At 37.0% G+C, this 17491-nt stretch overlaps 1 protein-coding gene across 1 annotated transcript; it reads left to right on the top strand.

The window, feature by feature from the left end:
* Positions 1 to 4258: 4258 nt before the first annotated feature.
* On the top strand, positions 4259 to 4570 carry LOC129064609 (alpha-ketoglutarate dehydrogenase component 4-like). Its single transcript, XM_054565750.1, has one exon. The coding sequence runs from the start codon at positions 4259 to 4261 to the stop codon at positions 4568 to 4570; it is 312 nt and encodes a 103-aa protein (XP_054421725.1).
* Positions 4571 to 17491: the final 12921 nt, after the last annotated feature.

Genomic DNA, 17491 nt, shown 5'->3' with positions numbered 1-17491 from the left:
TGTTTCACCAAAAAACTGCAAAAGATGTGATGCATGAGCAGTCGTGTTGTTGTGATGAAGCTGCCAATCACCAGTTGCCCACAGCTGCAGACTTTTAAATCATCTGAATAGTTTCCACAGGGGAATGCTCAAGCTTAATGCAAAATTTGATGCAGATTCGTTGCTCTACTCAGTCATTTTGAATGTGACTGTCACACACTACACATGCTCATTCAATGGCATCAAACGCTCCAACTGTCTAGTGCAGTGAAATCATCATTGTTCATGCACGAGCATTCCAGTCCACTCTCCTTGGCTGCCAGGTCACATTAATGTCACGCAAACTATCTTGTTATATTAACAATGACTGGACTTTTTATATTTTGTATGTACCACAATTTCTTTACCATTCATCTATTGATGAACACATAGGATGCTTCCATATACTTGTTATTGTAAATAATACTGCAATGAACACAGAGGTGTATATATCTTTTTGAATTAGTGTTTTGGATTTCTTCAGACAAATACTCAGAAATGGAATTGATGGGTCATATCAATTCTAGTTTTAATTGTATTTGAGGAACCTCCATACTGTTTTCCCAAGTACCTTTATCAGTTTATAATTCCACTAAGTGCAAGAGGGTTTCCTTTTGTTTGTTGATTCATTGATGATAGCCTTTCTGACAGGTGTGAGGTGGTATCGCATTAAGGTTTTAATTTGCATTTCCCTGATGAGTAGTGAGGTTGAACATCCTTTCGTATGTCTAGCAGCTTACATGTATATTTGTCTACTTGATATCATCTTGGGTTTATGTTAAATGTGCTCTATCAGTGTATGTGTTCCATCACTGAACACTGAACACTGATCCTCAGGGCCTCTGAAGGTAGTGAGTGGTGGGATTTTAAAGCTGTGCCCCATTTACCTTCTACCTTAGGTAGGAGTGAGTCAGCCTCTACTGTCAGCAACTGTGCTTTCCAGACACGGTATCTCTTCTATTCTCTAGAAAATAGCACAAACTTACAATCTCTCCATGCCACCGGGAAACACACACACACATACAAACACATTGCCACGTTGATTCCATCCCTTCTGAGAAACAGATGGGAAGTGAGGTTTTTCCCTTTTTCAGTTTCTTTTTTCTCTCAAAACTCAAACAAAACAAAAGAATAGATGTACTTACAGTGGTCCTTTGTGCATAAAGAACTAAAATCAAAGTCAATTTGGAAAACCAAGCTTAGGCTGCCCTAGTGTTTGGCCTTAGGAGCAGGCTTGAGATGGGTTGGGAGGTCAGGAAAGTCTTGAGGCTTCATTTAACATGTGTTTGCTGATTCATTATTTGATGTTTGCTTTCATTCAGTAAGTAGTTATTAAGAGTCTATTATGTTCCAGCTACTGGAAATAAGGAGTTAGCAAAGAATTAGTACTAGTGGGGAGCAGGTGAGACGCAATTGAGAGAAATAGTCAACAGGACAAATATATTCCTCTGCCCTTTTCTCAGCTTCTTGATCTCGCACACCTCATTCTGGAGACCTTGGGCAGATGAGAAACAGAGGAGTGGAAATAGGAGTGACTTCTAAGAAAGAGGAGGGAACAGAAATTCTCTAACATGGAGGAGGGGTGTTCTCATTATTAGGCCACTTGTGTCAGGCAAAACTTGAGACTCTGGCTGAAGTCCTGAGTTACCGGAAAGGCAGTACCAGGCAAGCTAGAGGGGAAGTTAGCCCAGACTCGGCCCTGGGCCAGCATTGCAGGGTGGAGCCAAAGGCCCTGGACAGGACATGCTCATTCATGACTAAAGCACCAGGGTCTTCCAGTCTGGCAGGTGTAGCTCAGCGAAAGGGAATCCAGCCTGTATTCAAGAGTCAGACTGCTTCCTGTCTGGCAGATTTAGTCAGCTGTCTGTTTAGTTTATTGTTGCTGTCTCCAGCACAAACTTGGAGTGATACCAGTTCCCTTCTTGTATGTAATAACCGAACTAATATTTTTTTGGCATTTTGCACTTGACAGAGTAATTTTGTTATTTAATTTTCACAACAGTCCTGGGAAGCAGGGTAAAGTTCTATTTGAGATCATCAGATTTTGGTTGGTACAGAGAAAAAGAGGTAAAATCAGGGATCAGCCTTGTGCTGAGAATTTTCTGATGCCGAGTTGTTTTGATTTTCTTTTCCCCTTTTAATAGAGAAATACAGGCCCTACTATTCTATGTTCTGATAGCAACAATGTTTTAGTTTAAAATATACAGTGAATCAAATCATTTTGTACAGCTTGGCCCAGCCTGGCCAGGCAACTTTTATTTCCAGTATTGCCATTTTCTTCTCCCTAAGTAAGATATCTTGAGCCAATAAAATATAAAAAGGATAACTGCCCCTACCCTAGCTTCACCACAACCCTTGTGGGAGAGAGATCGAGTAGCCTTCCATGCTCTGGTGCCAGAGCACTAGAAGAATGTAGTCCCAGGCCACTGGGAGGCCACGTTTTGCTTGTTTAGATTAAATGTTTGAAATCTGTCCTGTCCTGACTTCCCAAGAATAAGATGAACGTCTAAAAATTAGAGCAATGAAATCACTGCCCCAAATGGGGTCAGCAACCTCAAGTTGGTTGCCACCCTCATTTACTCTCAGGATGACTGACCAGGCCAGGAGAATTTTCGGCCTTGGGACTCAGATGGAGGTTGGGATTGGGTGCTTGGTGCTATTGGCCATTTCTAGCTTTTTCACCCTTGTGTGTTATATGTATCCATTGAATAGACCTTTTTTATTTTCTAGTAACTGTAATTTAAAAGTACTTAATTCAGTAGGACCACATAGAAAGTCAAGAAAAAACAAAAATAGACTGCTTGCAAATTAATTTAACCTCAGAAGCTGTTCCTTAACAGGTGGGTGTTTTGGGGTTTTTTCATAAATAAAAAACTATAGGACTTGAACAAAGCTATTCAGCCGTAAGTGCTGAGGGTGGCTAACACTTAACCATCACCACCACCAACCATTGTTTGCTGAGTGCTCCAGGCACTCATCTCTATATTTTCTACTATCCTTAAGATAACAGTGTATTATAAACCTCATTTCACAGGTGAAGAAACTGGAGTTTAGAAAAACTAGATCCTTATTCCACAGTCACATATTTAGAAAGTGGAAAGAGCTGGAATGTGACTCCTGATTTCTATGACTACCTAGTCCACTCTCTTTCCGATCTGTGATTAAATTCTCTCACTATGTTACAGCATCAGTAATGTCTTAGTTTTTGTATTAAATATGCATAAGTAAAAACGTCCAAAATAATTTATCTTGGAAGAATGGTAACCCAATATATGAACATGTGAAATAGTGGGTCAAGTTCCACTCTGCAGTCGGATACACTGTATGATCCGCCTGGATCTTATGATTGTTCCCTCTGCATGCAGTGCACCCCCACTCTCTGTATTGGCCATGGATTTCTGGGGTGCAACTAACATGGTCTTATTAGACTCCTTCAAGAGTCTGTCATATAAATAAATAACATAACTCTTTAGAAAAGAGAATCCACCTCTTGTTTGAAGAGGAGTGGAAGCGATGGCTGTAAAGATGTACACTGAGTCTGGCCAATGTGAGCCATAATAACTAATTAAATAAACATCTTCCATTCATGACCACCCACATTGACTGAGGGTAATTTGGTAAGGTCAGATTATTCAAAATACTTAGAAAAGCTTCATTACATTCCAAATAGGCAATTTAAGGAAAATGAAATCTTCTTCATGTCTGTATCTGATTTTCATTTCTGTGAAATGATCTTATCTGATTACAGACCATTTTTCTTCATTATCGAGGTATAATTTGCAGGTGGTAAAGTACACACACCATAAATTTGCCAGCTTCAAGATTTTATGTAAGTAGAATCATGCACCCATCTGTGCTTGGCTGCCTTTGCTCAATGTTGTAGACAGTCCATTTTGAAGCAACAGAATTTTTATCACATTTTGAAATAGTCTTCCTAGAATTTACTCATTTATGGGAGGAGAAATTTTAAAAGGTTTCAGACTAAATCTTTTTTTTTATTTTTAATCCTCACCAGAGGACATTTTTTTATTGCTTTTAGAGAGACAGGAAGAGAGAGAAAGGGAGGAAGACATTGTTTGGTTGCCTCCCTTATAAACCCACAACCTAGGTATGTGCCCTGACTGAGGATCAAACCCACAACCCTTCAGTTTACAGGACAGCACTTTGATGAACTGAGCCACACAGGCCAGGGCCAGACTAAGTCATTTTGAAAAGATTGCCTATTGCCTTCTTGGAGTTCATGATGGGCAGCAAGATGGTGCCTTCTAGCATGGTCATTCAGGTAGTCAAGCCACATACTCCATTAATAACTTTCCCAAACAGAAGAGATTATCCTAAACCCAATGTACCAGAAGTTTTAAGATCAGCAGGACTACCATCTCACTCTTCTTCAATTTCACAGCATTTTAAGGGAAGTAAATCACCAGAATGGCTGATGCATCAGGGCCCACCAGGCACTGCACAAATAATAAAAACACTACCTTCGAAATATAGAAAGAAGCCTATGTCTCAAGAAGAAATTGAATTTATCCAATGTGGAAGCCCAGGATAATCACTGACACTGGCTTCTGTTTGTTATCAAACAAAAGAATAGTCTTTACAATAAAGGACTTCCAAAATGACAAGTGAGAAATTGTATATTAAAGAACTTTAATAAATACTCTGTAAACAAAAAAGAAAACTACATAGGAAATTTAGATGGACACATATCTCATAATTTATGTATCTTGATCAGCTCCACAAGCTTACCTAATTATTTATGTACTCTATACTTATTAAAGTACACATTAAAAATAAATGGATTGCCTATTTATTATCTCATTTTCATCAAGAAGTACTTAATGATGACTTCTGGTCAAGATGGTGGCAGAGGTAAACATGACCCATCTCCTTGCACAACCACATCAAAATTGCAGCTGAAATATAGAACAACCATCACCCAAAACGGTCAAAAATTGAGTTGAATGGAAGTCTGACAACTACAGAATTAAAGAAACCACATCCATCCAGACTGGTTGGAGGGTGGAGATGTGCAATGGGCTGGTCCCACGTCAAGGTGTGGTGAATGAAAATTCAGGAGGGCTATGTCAGGGACAAGGAGTCCCTGCCCCACACCAGGCCCCCAAGCCCAGGGTTCAGTGCCAGGAAGATAAGTCCTCACAACTTCTGTCTGCAAAAATCAGCAGGGATTGAGTCAGTGGAAGAAACTTCTGGGGTACCAAGCAGTTCCTTTTAAGGAACCCACACACAGACTTACTCAGACTCATTCCCTCTGCTCTCCAGCACTGGGGTAGCAATTTGAAAGGCACCAGCAGCATACGGGGAGGACTAAAGTGCCTGGCATCAAGGTGAGAGCTGGGGGCAGCTTTCTCCTAGACAGAAAGGTGGGCAGAGGCAATGTCCTCTTCTGAATCCTCTCCCCACTGAGCCACAGAGCCACAGAGCCAGCAGGCTGGTGCCATATTTGAGACTCCATCAACCTGGATAACACTGTTTGCCTCACCCTGGAGATCCCCGGAGACTCCATCCTGCCCAACTTATAGGCCCACCCAAGCTGTTAACAGAGACTTTTCCATATGAATGGCTGTTTTGGCTTATGCCTCACAAAGAACATATCGAAACTCCAGAAAAACAGCTAAACGAAATGGAGATAAACAATCTATGCAGAGTTCAAAACACTGTTTATAAGGATGCTCAAGGAACTTTGTGAGGACCTTAACAGCATAAAAAAATATGCAGTCAGAAATGAAGGATTCATTAATTGAAATAAAGAACAATTTACAGGGAAACAGTAGAGTGGATGAAGCCAAGAATCAAATCAGTGATTTGGAACATAAGGAAGCAAAAAACAACCATGGAGAACAATAAGGAAAAAAAGTATCCAGAAGAATGAGGATTGTATAAACAGCCTCTGAGACCACTTTAAAAGGTCCAACATTTGCCTCATAGGGGTGCCAGAAAAAAAGAAAGAGCAAGAAATTGGAAATCTATTTGAAAAAATAATGAAAGAAAACTTCCCTAACTTGGTGAAGTAAATAGACATGTGAGTCCAGGAAGCACAGAAAGTCCCAATTATGATGGATGCGAAGAGGCCCACAGGGAGGCACATCATAATTAAAAAGCCAAAGATTATAAATAAAGAGAAAATCTTAAAAGCAGCAAGAAAAGGGAAGTTAGTTACCTACAGGGGAGTTCCCATAAGACTATCAGCTGATTTCTCAAAAGAAACTTTGCAGGCTAGAAGGGATTGGCAAGAAATATTCAGTCATGAAAAGCAGGAACCTATGGCCAAATTGCTCTACCCAGCAAAGTTATCATTTAGAATCGAAGGACAGATAAAGAGCTTCCCAGACAAGAAAAATCTAAAGGAGCTCCTCATCACCAAACCATTATTATATGAAATGTTAAAGGGACTTATTTAAGAAAAAGAAAATCAGCCCTGGCTGGTATGTCTCAGTGGATTGAATGCCTGCGAACCAAAGGGTCTCTGATTCAATTCCCAGTCAGGGCACATGTGACTGGGAACCACACAGTAGGGGGCATGTGAGAGGCAATCACACATTGATGTTTCTCTCCCTCTCTTTCTCTCTCCTTTCCCCTCTCTAAAAAAGAAATTAAAAAAAAAAATCAAAATAATGAACAATAAAATGGCAATAAATACATATCTATCAACAATTGAATCTAAAAAACAAACTATGCAAACAAGAAGAGCAGAGACAATTATGGATACGGAGAATGTTTTGGTGGTTGCCAGATGGAAGAGGGTATGGAGGAATGGGTGAAGAAGTGAGGGGATTAAGAAGTACAAATATGTAGTTACACAATAGTCATGGGGATATAAAGTACAATATAGGAAATGGAGTAGCCAAAGAACCTATATGCATGACCAATGGATATGAACAATGGTGTGCAGATTGCCTGAGGGAGTGGGGGTCCTGGGTGGAGGGGGAGCAAAGGACAAAAAATAGGGACAACTGTAATAGCATAATCAATAAAATAACTTTAAAAATGAAGTACTTAATGAAATCCTTTGTTTAAATATCATACTCTCATCTATCTGTTAACCCTTCACTTTGTTACAAAAGATAATTTCAATTTCTATTGCTACACAAAGAATTTTCAATTTTATATATTGTGGAAAATATCAGAATTGTTTTGGTGCTTAAGAAAGTTGTTGACCAAACTCCCCATGTTCTTTTTTCCTAAAGTTCACTTTTTTATTCAGAAAAAGGGGTTGATTTTATTTTTATTTTCATTACTCAAACATTATATTAATAATTCTAAGTAAACTTATAATTACATCTAGATCCTATATAAAGCATTTGCACCATTTCAACTACTCAAACTTCTTTCATTTTACTTCTAGGACTTGTGTGTATGGATATATATTTATTATTTGACTGTGGTCATAGTGTAAAATGATTTTATTTTCAGCTTCTTTTCCATTAATGTTGTTATATTTTATAATAGTATGTTGTCTATATTTTCCATATTTATCTTCTTAAAAATCTTCATACTATCTATTGAGTGAAGTACCATAATTTACTTAATGATGCGCCTGTCATTGGCTGATTTTGATTTTGTATTATTATAAATAACATTTCCTTTCTAAACACCTAAATGCATGTAAAAAACATGTCATGATAAATACTTTCATCTATATGTTTTTCTTTCTTTTGGTGTCTACCCTTGGATTACTTCTCAGAACTTTAATCACTGCATGAAAATAAGTATTGATAGTTTCTATGAAAAATATATTATTTTTTTCTGCCATTGAACTGTAGGAGTATACACTTTCTACTATATCCTCTTCCAACTATATTTCACTACATTAAAAAATTTTAATTGCTAGGCAAAATAATTTTTCAACTTGTTTTTCTTAGATCATTACTGGTGATCAACATTTTTATTAGTTTTATTAATAAAATTATTTTTCCTTCTGTGACCTATTTATATTTTCTGTCCATTTACATATTATGATATATCTCTTTTATCAATTCAATGAAATTCTTCATATAATGTATACAAAAGAGAGTTGTTTTTAAATGATCATTTAGTCATTGTGTCATCTGACAGATTATTTCCTACTTACCAGATAGCATGGATTGATTCTTATTCATCCTTTAATATTAATTTGCTCACTTAAAATTTTTACCGTGTGCCTTTTACATCCAAGATTATGCTAAGTGAAGAGGATATAGCAATAAACAAAGTAACATGATGCCTGCCCATGTTAGATGTTCAATAACTGTCATTGGATGCTAAAAAAAAATTATGGCAGAAGATAATATCATCTACATTTTTGTATGGTGATCTAGGAGATCTCTAAGATTCTCCTACCTCATCAGAATAGTCAGGTGGTTCTTTTCCAAGTTCTGTCTAGTTTATTTTCTAGGCTATATGAGTATGTACTAACAGCGCTACTTTGTATGACCTGTTTGAACACAAGCTGATAAGAGGTATCCTAGGAGAGGCCCAGTTTGTTTTTATATATAATACACTAAGCAGTGGAACTCTTAAAACGTAATAAAAATCTTAATTTTTATTCTTTTAAATTCAGCGTTTCCTAAGGCTTTTGATTAATTGAAAATAAAGTTATGTTGGGCAAGGATATTTACCAAATTCTTGCAAAAAATAGCTCCTTTATTGAAGTCTACTCAACAAAGCTTCCTTACCCAAAGGCTCACCAATGTAAGATTTTTTTCATGTGTTTCAAAAGGTCTTAGACCCACCAACCATTTCAATAATTTAGGCACGGGCTTTACTTATGTCTTCGTATACACAGGGAACTCTTAATTCCATGTCAGAGGGACCAGGTTGAGTGAAAATGTTTGGTTGGAAATAACAGGAATCAAGGGGCTCAACAGCAAAAAAGGACAGAGTTTATTCCATGCATATAGAGTTATAGGAGGGAATCAATGTCGCAAGGGCAGGAATGAAGCCAGCAAACAGAATCAAGGACTAAACACTGTCCTTTGATAGACACCCTTTCTACCTCATCTCCGCACTTGTGCTTCACTGTCTCTGTAAAATGCTTCTTATCCTAGTGGATGCCCTCACCTCAGCCCCGCCCCACCCCCACCTCCACATTCTAGGTCTAGCCACTGAAAGAAAGGTTTAATCCCTCAGTTCCAATTCCATGCTTCTTGGGATGAGACTGGGTTTGGTCCAACCTGAGTCAGGTTCTTACTCCTAGTCCAATCAGCTGTGACTAAGGAATCGAGCTGTATAAGTAAGTTGTCTGCTCAGCTGCACTCCTGTGATTTTGGAGTTATAATGTCTGGAAGTCAAGGAGAGAGGACGAGCAATATGAGCTAAACAGATGACACAATTTTTTAGTGAAAGAAAAAATAAATATTAAAATCTCTTTGCAGTTTGCTACTATCTTGGAAACTCTGTTACGATGACTTGATGTATTTTAGTTCATTCAGAATCTTAAGGAGAATCTAGGAGATATCAAAGGGTTTTAGGCAGCTGTTTTTTTTTCATTTCGGGCAACAAAAGAGAGTAACTGAAACTGTATTACAATTGTAGTATTCTTTTCTTAAGTTAAATGTTCTTTCCTGGAACAGTGATATTGTTAGAAGATTAAAACAAAAATATAAAATTCTACCCTCAAACCAGCAAATTGTGGTTAAAACAAAAATAACATGGTAATTTATTTGCCTAATCAAGGGGTAATTTCTTAGGGATTTACATAAACATCTCTGAACTTTGTGTCTTTCAAGTTTAACCTTGCTTTTAATTTGATGTCGTATGTAGTCTGAATTGATTTGTTTTTGTAATTTATATGGCAAGCCTTGGGGCAGGGAACAGGTTTTGACATGTACTTGACAGCTTATACTGCACTCTCAATACTTAGAAAATAATAATTAATGTTTAGACATTGGGTGTTTGGCACAGAACCCTAACTCTAAGTATAATTAACTTTAAGAGCTATTTTGGTGTATGAAGAAAGTAAGATGTGAAAAACTTTTCATGGCTTCTTGGAAGGAGTTGGGAATGTATCTGGTAGCTGTAGCATGTTGAAATTTAGAATACATAAATGTAATTACCTGATGAACATGAACATCAGGTGGTTTTAATGTTAAAAGTTATAAAATGTTTCTACTAGAATTAACATCACCAGGATTGGATTAAGAGTTTAAAGGTCCTAAACACTAAAGCACCCATTGTGAAATTTAAAAAACAAACAAAAAAACCTAACCCTTAAAATAAGTATCAGAAAGTCAAATTAGTTCTATGTTTTGTAATTTTGCATAATGAATATTTCAGTGCCTTTTTTACACTCTCAAATAATAAAGTATTTTCAAATAGTGTGCCCATGTATGCACATGCACCCATGCTCACATGTGTGCAGATCTGTGTGCTAAAAGTGTGTCCATGCTGCCACCTTAAGAATGTGCTTAAAGAAAGTTTCCCTTTTAGATAATCCACAGGGAGTTTACCATGTTCTGCAGAATTTAGAATGAGAAGCTTGTGTGGACGTTGGCTACCATTACAGAAAATTTGGGTGGGTAAGGTAGCAACCATAGAAGCTACACCAAGCCGCAGCTCCTTTATGAGCACTTCAGGAGAGAGGTCTGTGTCGGTGTCTTCTGCCTCGTGTGGTAGCGGCTCAGTATCATGTCTGAGTGTAAGCATTTTGCCCCAGCGCAATCCTGATTGAGGAGCAAGTGAGCAGCTATAGAGGCCTCAGTGATGGTTCCTAATTCTTCAACAAAAACCCTTTCCATTATCGTCCCTGCACCAGCCCCCGATTTGGAATATGTTGTCCTAATGTTTTTTAAAAAATCATTCAATATTTAAAAGTTGTTGTACATGAGTGCATAAATAAGATGTCCTTTAAGAAAGGAGGATTAAACAAATAAGATGTTCTTATTAAAATTAAGGAACTCTTCAGAGTTGAATTACCCAAACACAAAATTGCAAAGAAAAAGTAGGCAAAAATTACTTAAAAGAATGGAATGGCTCCAGATCTGAGCAAATTACAACTGTAGGTGTAAGGGAGCAACCTGAAAGAAATCATGGTTTGTTAGCCTGGGGAGATTTTTATTAAAGGAGACTCTCTGAGATACATTTTGGCAGTGTCCACCCAACTACTACTGTCCCGGGAAGAGAAAATCTCACACTTGCGGTGTTTATGGTTCTATTGGCAAAGGCCATATTTATTGAGGAGAAGGGTACTACCTGCTATTTTAGCCAGGTCCCATTAAACTTTTAATTTACTACCTGCCCCTGGTATGACTCCAGGCTCAGCAAGCAACATTCTAATCATACTTTGCTTCCCTATCTAGGTCAGCCGATGGGGACAAAATGTGCTGGTCACGCTTGGAGTACTATTCTGGCCTATATGACTGCGATAATTCTCAGCACAAATTAATATATTGTCCTAGTTTGTCCATCAGCCTCAGTAAGTTTGGTTAACAGTGAGAGATGATCTTGAATGGGCTGACGAATGGGGTTTCAGAGCCAGCAAAGCCAAGAGCCAAGGAACCTCACCAGGGAATGTGGCCTTTACATTCTTGGAGGGCAAAGAGTGCAGCTAATTCATCTCTATCCCCAGCTTACCACCCAGGGCAGGTCACCCAGTGGGACCTCAGTGCTTAGTTATTTGGACTAGACACTCCTTACTATTATAACCCATTTTATAATTGCAATCTCATTTTATAATTACTCAAAAGCATATGATCACCAATTAGAGATTTTTAAAACACTTCTAAAAATATACCCAGGCAATACACATTTTTAAGAAAAAAATCGACATAAATAAAAAGAAAAAACCATCCATGTTTCTGTTACTTAGAGAAAACCATTAACATTTTGGTATATACTTTTTCAGACATTTCTTAATACATAAAATGCATATTTATTTATATATCTATATATTTTTACAAATATAGAACCATACCCTAATGCAGTTTTGTAGCTTGCCTTTAAAAAGATTAGACCATATGGTGAGAAATCTATGTCAATATATAATCTATGGGATTATTTTAATGATGATTTGATCACGTACATGTTGTACACAAAAATGTTGGTTAACACACCCATTGCCTCCCATATTATTTTTTTGTATTGGTGTGCTGAGAACTTTTAAGGTTTACTCTCTTAGCAACTTTGAAATATGTAATACAGTATTCTTAGAATAATTTTTTCTTTAATAACCCTGGCAAAACCAAGACCATGTTACCTGAGAGAACCACTTTTTAAGATGCAAAGACTTAAATAGGAGACAGAAGGAAAGGACATTCCATGTATAAGCAAATGCTTCTAACTTTTTCGTTCCCTCCATTCTTTGCTCCCCACTTTGCAATAAAGCCCCAAAATGTCCTTGACTGGCATCTGATTTCTTGTCCCACGGAAATGGAGTTTGTGTGTGGAAATCCTGGGGCTCCCTCTAGTGGTTAGAGTGTGCATACACTCCTGATTAGCAAATGTCTTGGGGAGCAGTGGGAGGTGAGAGGGTTTGTTGTTGCTCTTGATTAATTGTTAAAGTCAGGAAACCTAAGGTTGCTTTCCCTCTCCAGGGAGCTTAGCAGAATATCAGAAATGTCCTGTATGCACTTTATGCAGCTGAATCTTCAATCCTTGCTACTCCTCCTCTTGGGACTCGAGAAGTGAGTCATTTAGCACCCCAGCCCCTTTTTAAAAAAGTGTTCTTTTGACGTTCTACCCAGGGAGGCAGAGAGCCAGGTCATGACACTGTACGAGGGGCAACCCGAGTGTTTTTCCAAGTGTGTTTTGTGGACATAAGAATGTTTATATAAAATGAAGATTTCTGGGTCCTTCCCCAAAACTTCTGAATCAGAGTATCTGGGGTTGAGGCACTATGTGTGCACATTAAGTTGTGAAAACCCCTGCTATCCACTATTTGGGAAGACATTCCTCCACTCCATATCTCATTTAAAATTATGCTGTGTGATGCTGAAATCAAACTCATCAGACAGGGTGATATACACAATGAGCACAATATAATAATAGAGCCTGCCAATCTTTCATCTTGAAAACAGAACACAGAAACACCCTTTCCTCATTCAGCCCCTGAATCAAAACCCTCAAATATGTAGAAAATACTCATCCTTTGTATACCTTACTCTGTTTAGTTGAGATAAAGAGGTCTTACTGACTCCTTTGTCTACTCCAGGGTTCGGCCAGTTCAACCCAAGTTGCTCAAGTGTTCCAACTTTCCACAGTTCCAGGAACAGGCCCTTCTTACCAAATTTGGAAAACCTAACCAACTGTACATAAAATACTATTGCCTAAGACCTAAGCATAATTTATCTGTGGGAGAACATTCAAGATGCCAGTGTATAGGCTTCACCCTAAAAATTTATGGTCTGATAGAACTAAATATTTCATATAAGTAGAATCATTCAGCATTTTTTGAGGAAAAAAAAAATGACTTCCAATTTAAAATTCTGTACCTAGGCAAATTATCACTTGGGTATGAGGGTAAAATAGTGACACTTTTATTCAGGAATACTAAATGATGTGGAAATAGGAAAAAGCCAAGAAAGAGAAAGACACTGGACCCAAGAAACAGAAGATCCAACAAATAAGCAAGGGGGACAGAGTGCCCAGGGTTTCAGTGAAGGGAACTTGCAAGGAGACTGCTGGGCAGCAGGCCTCGCAAACAGCAGGTACAGGTCAGGGAGTCGGCAGAGGGCTCCAAGAGGTGTTTCTAGAGAGAAAACTAAACTTATAGGCTACCTAAGTATTTGAATGTATTCAGAAATAATTTTTAGTTATATTGGATAGTTTGGAGTTGAATTAGTGATTTTGACATGGATAATTAAGCAAACAAGTAACCAAAAAAACCCCCCAAAAAACAAGGCAGTTATTAACACTGGAAAAAACATGAAGTTGTTCAGGAAGGAAATGTTATTATAGTACACATTATCACAGCTGTGAATAATATAACTAATTATAATAATATGCATAATAAATATTTATTTAGATAAATTAGCTAGTATAACCAATTTTGGGAAATGGGAATGAGGAAATATATGTGAGTGACTATATTTGAGGGAGATGATTTAAGAGAGCTAAATCTCATTTACCATAGTGGCAAAGTAATACATAACAGCTAAAGTAAAAAAAAATCAAGAAATGGCACTGTAAGCACATAATTTAGATACACAGAAAGCCAGAAGAAGCAACCAAAAATTTAAAGAAGTTCCTTCAAAGTTGTGGGAATTTGGGGATGAGACTCAAAGGGGAAGAATTCTGCTATTTTTTTTTCACTGTAAGCTAACAGTTCTATTTAATTTTTAAAGAGACATATGTATTGATTTGACAAAAATGGAAAGAAAAACATATCACACTCACGCTCTGAGGTTATACAATTGTATTCTTCTCTCTTCCCCTACCTGGTCCAGGAACGCCTCCATTTCCTCCTGTGAGTCCTTGGGATCTCTGTGTTATCTCGCAAGTGTCGTGTGGATTTGTTCTTTTGGCTGCCTTGAAGTTTCTGTTCTTGCTCTTCTCTCTTCAGAGGTCAACTGGTGGCCAAACCACTGCCGGCTGCCACCTCCCACTGACCTCTGTTCCTAGCCTGCCAATACCTGGTGTCAAATTGTCCACGTCTGTGCCAGCAAGGCTGCTTCTTGCCACTACTAAAGCGGCTGGCGGCTGCCTCCGGGGCTGCGGACATTTGACACCTTCACTGCCCCCACACAGTTGTTTTCCTAAACGGGAGAAATTCCTCTCATTCACAGAATTAGGAAATAATATTTTCTCTTGAGCATCTGCTTTCATCTTTTATTTTATGAACATTGTGGACGTGCAACAGACTTTTCTTTCTTTGGGCTGGCTGCTGGAAAGCTAAATCTGCTTGTAATTCTGGAGGGTGAACATTCTTTGTATGTCTGAGCATTACTTCTAAGTGACTTTTGGACTTTGTTTACTTTACCCTTATGTTTTCATTTGTTATTCATTCATTCAATCAATAAATACTGTATTTATTTTAGTGACTCGAATCCCCCCTCTTTTTTAAATAAATCAAATTCTCTATATTAAATCTCAAGACTGAGCTCATGGTATCTATCTTGATTATTTTGTAGTAAGCTTTACAGTAAGTTTTAATATTGGATAGTATAATTCCTTCAATCCTTTGAATGAACTCTGGCCTTGTGTTTTGTTTTATGAGAATGTGGCAGATGAAATACTGAGTGATTTCTAAACTTTGGCCTCAAGAGGCTTTGTTCTTTTGCTCTCTCCTTCTTAGAACGCTTCTCTAAACATGGAAAAGACAAGGATGTTAGACCTCATAGGGGGGAGGGATCCAGAATTTCAGCCATTTCAGACATCACAAATGAGGTCCCAGGTATGTAAGTGAGGTCACCTTAGGCCCCCCCACCCGCAGCTGAGTTCCCAGGTGATGGCAGCCACACAAGACCCAGGCAAGATCAACCCAGCTGGCCCATAGCTTTCTGAGAAATAATAAATTATTGTTTGAAGCCACGGTTTTTGAGTATTGTCATTTTGTTTTCATGTTTTGTTTTTAATGTAGCATAGGGAACTGATACACCCATCTTGCATTCTTGAGTTAAACCCAATTTGGACACTGCATGTTATTATTCCATGTATTGCTAGGATCCTTTTCCTAACATTTTGTTTAGGATATTTGCTTCTCTGTTTGAATGAATTTGGTTTGTAATTTTCCTATCAAGTATTCTCCTTATTAAGTTTTTGATGTCCAACTAAAATTAGCTTCATAAAGTGAGTTGGGTGTATTTATTTTTTTATCCTTTAGAATGGTTTGTAACAAGGCTGAAATTATTTGCTTCTTGAATTATTGAGAGAACTCTTTATCAAAATTGTCTGGGTCTATTGTTTTGTTTGTGAGAATAGTTTAAACTGATTCAGTTTTCTTTAATTGTTATAAAATTCTGCCAGTTTTCTATTTTTTCCTGATTTTGGTTTTTGTAAGATATGTTTCTATTTTCAAATTTGTTGGTAAAAAATTATTTGAACTATTTCTTTTTAAAATTTCAAAATATTTCTTTATCTTTTCAATCTCTTCAGCATCTGTAGTTATTTCCTGTTAATTTGCATTTCTAATATTATTTGCACCTTTTTTTTTTTTTTTTGCTTTGATTGGTCTTTAAGGAGTTTGTCTTTTCAATGACTAAGCTTTTGGTTTTGATGCTCCTCTATCTTCTATTTAACTATATATAAAAATATAATGCATGCATAAATATATATAATTTATATATAAAATAAAAGTTTATGTATAAATTTATTATGTATCTTATACATGTGTATGAAATATTTTGATATAATACATATATAATATATAGTACATTATATAATATTTTGATTATTTTATTATTTTTCTAGTCTCTTTTTTCTGCAGCTCTAACATCTTAAGTTAGATGCTTAACTCATTAATTTTCAGACTTTCTTTTTTTCTTTTATAAATATTTTTATTTATAAATATAATACATCAGAAAGTGTACAAAATATAAATGTGTAGATTAACTATAATTTATAAAGTAAACACTCAGGTAACCATCACAGGTCAAGAAAAGGCACATTACCAGAGCTCTAGAATTTCACTGTGTGTCCCGAATCACAAACCTTTCTCTTCCCCCACAGGTAACTATCACAAGTTTGGTGATAAATGTCGCCTGCTCTCCTTTATGTTTTTATCATACACATACTTATCTCTAAAAAAACATAATTTAGTTTTGTTTGCTTTTGGTCTTTACACCATTGAAAGAAGAAAATATGTATTTTTGCTTCTTTCATCCCTCATATGGTTGTGCAGCTGTGTCTTCGATGTAGCTGTGTCTTCAATGTAGCTGTGGTTAATTTCCTTATACTGCTGGGTAATATTCCTTTGTATTCCTCCACCACAATCTATTTATCCACTCAGCAACCGAGGGGTATTTGGGTTATTCCCATTGCCATCCCAAGTCCTGGGGCTGTACACATTCAGGATCGCGTGTCTCAGTGCGCATGCGTCTCCGTGCACGTGCACGTGAGTTTCTCCAGGGTTAATACGGAGTCAAATTGCTGGGTCTTAGGGGATGTGTCTTAAAATACGGTAGAATATAAAATACCAAACTCTAAGCATTCCCTTTTGTTTCATGTCTTCACCAATGTCAGATTTTAAAGCTTTGGCAATCTGGTAGATGTGTAATGGTTTCTCATGGTGGTTTTAATTTACATTTCCCTGATTGCAAATAAAGCTTAACATATTTTCATACGGTTATTGACCTTTTAGGTTTCCTTTTTTGTGAAAAGGACTTTCAAGTGTTTGAAACTTTTCCTATTGGATTCGTGGCTTTTTCTTATGATTTGTGGAAGTTCTTTTTTCTTTTTAAATAAGTTATCAATATAAATCTTTAGTTTATATATTGCAAATATCTTTTCCTATTTTATAGCTTTTTTTGTCTCAAGTTTTTATGGTATCTTTTGATAAACAAAAGTTCTTAATTTTAATTTGGTTAAATTTATCAAATTT

Source organism: Pteronotus mesoamericanus, unplaced genomic scaffold (genome assembly GCF_021234165.1).
Source record: "Pteronotus mesoamericanus isolate MK-2021 breed Mesoamerican mustached bat unplaced genomic scaffold, CSHL_Meso_final contig_101, whole genome shotgun sequence".
Classification (NCBI taxonomy): Eukaryota; Metazoa; Chordata; class Mammalia; order Chiroptera; family Mormoopidae; genus Pteronotus; species Pteronotus mesoamericanus.
Note: the sequence above shows the minus strand (reverse complement) of the source record. Positions and strands in the feature narration are given on the sequence as shown.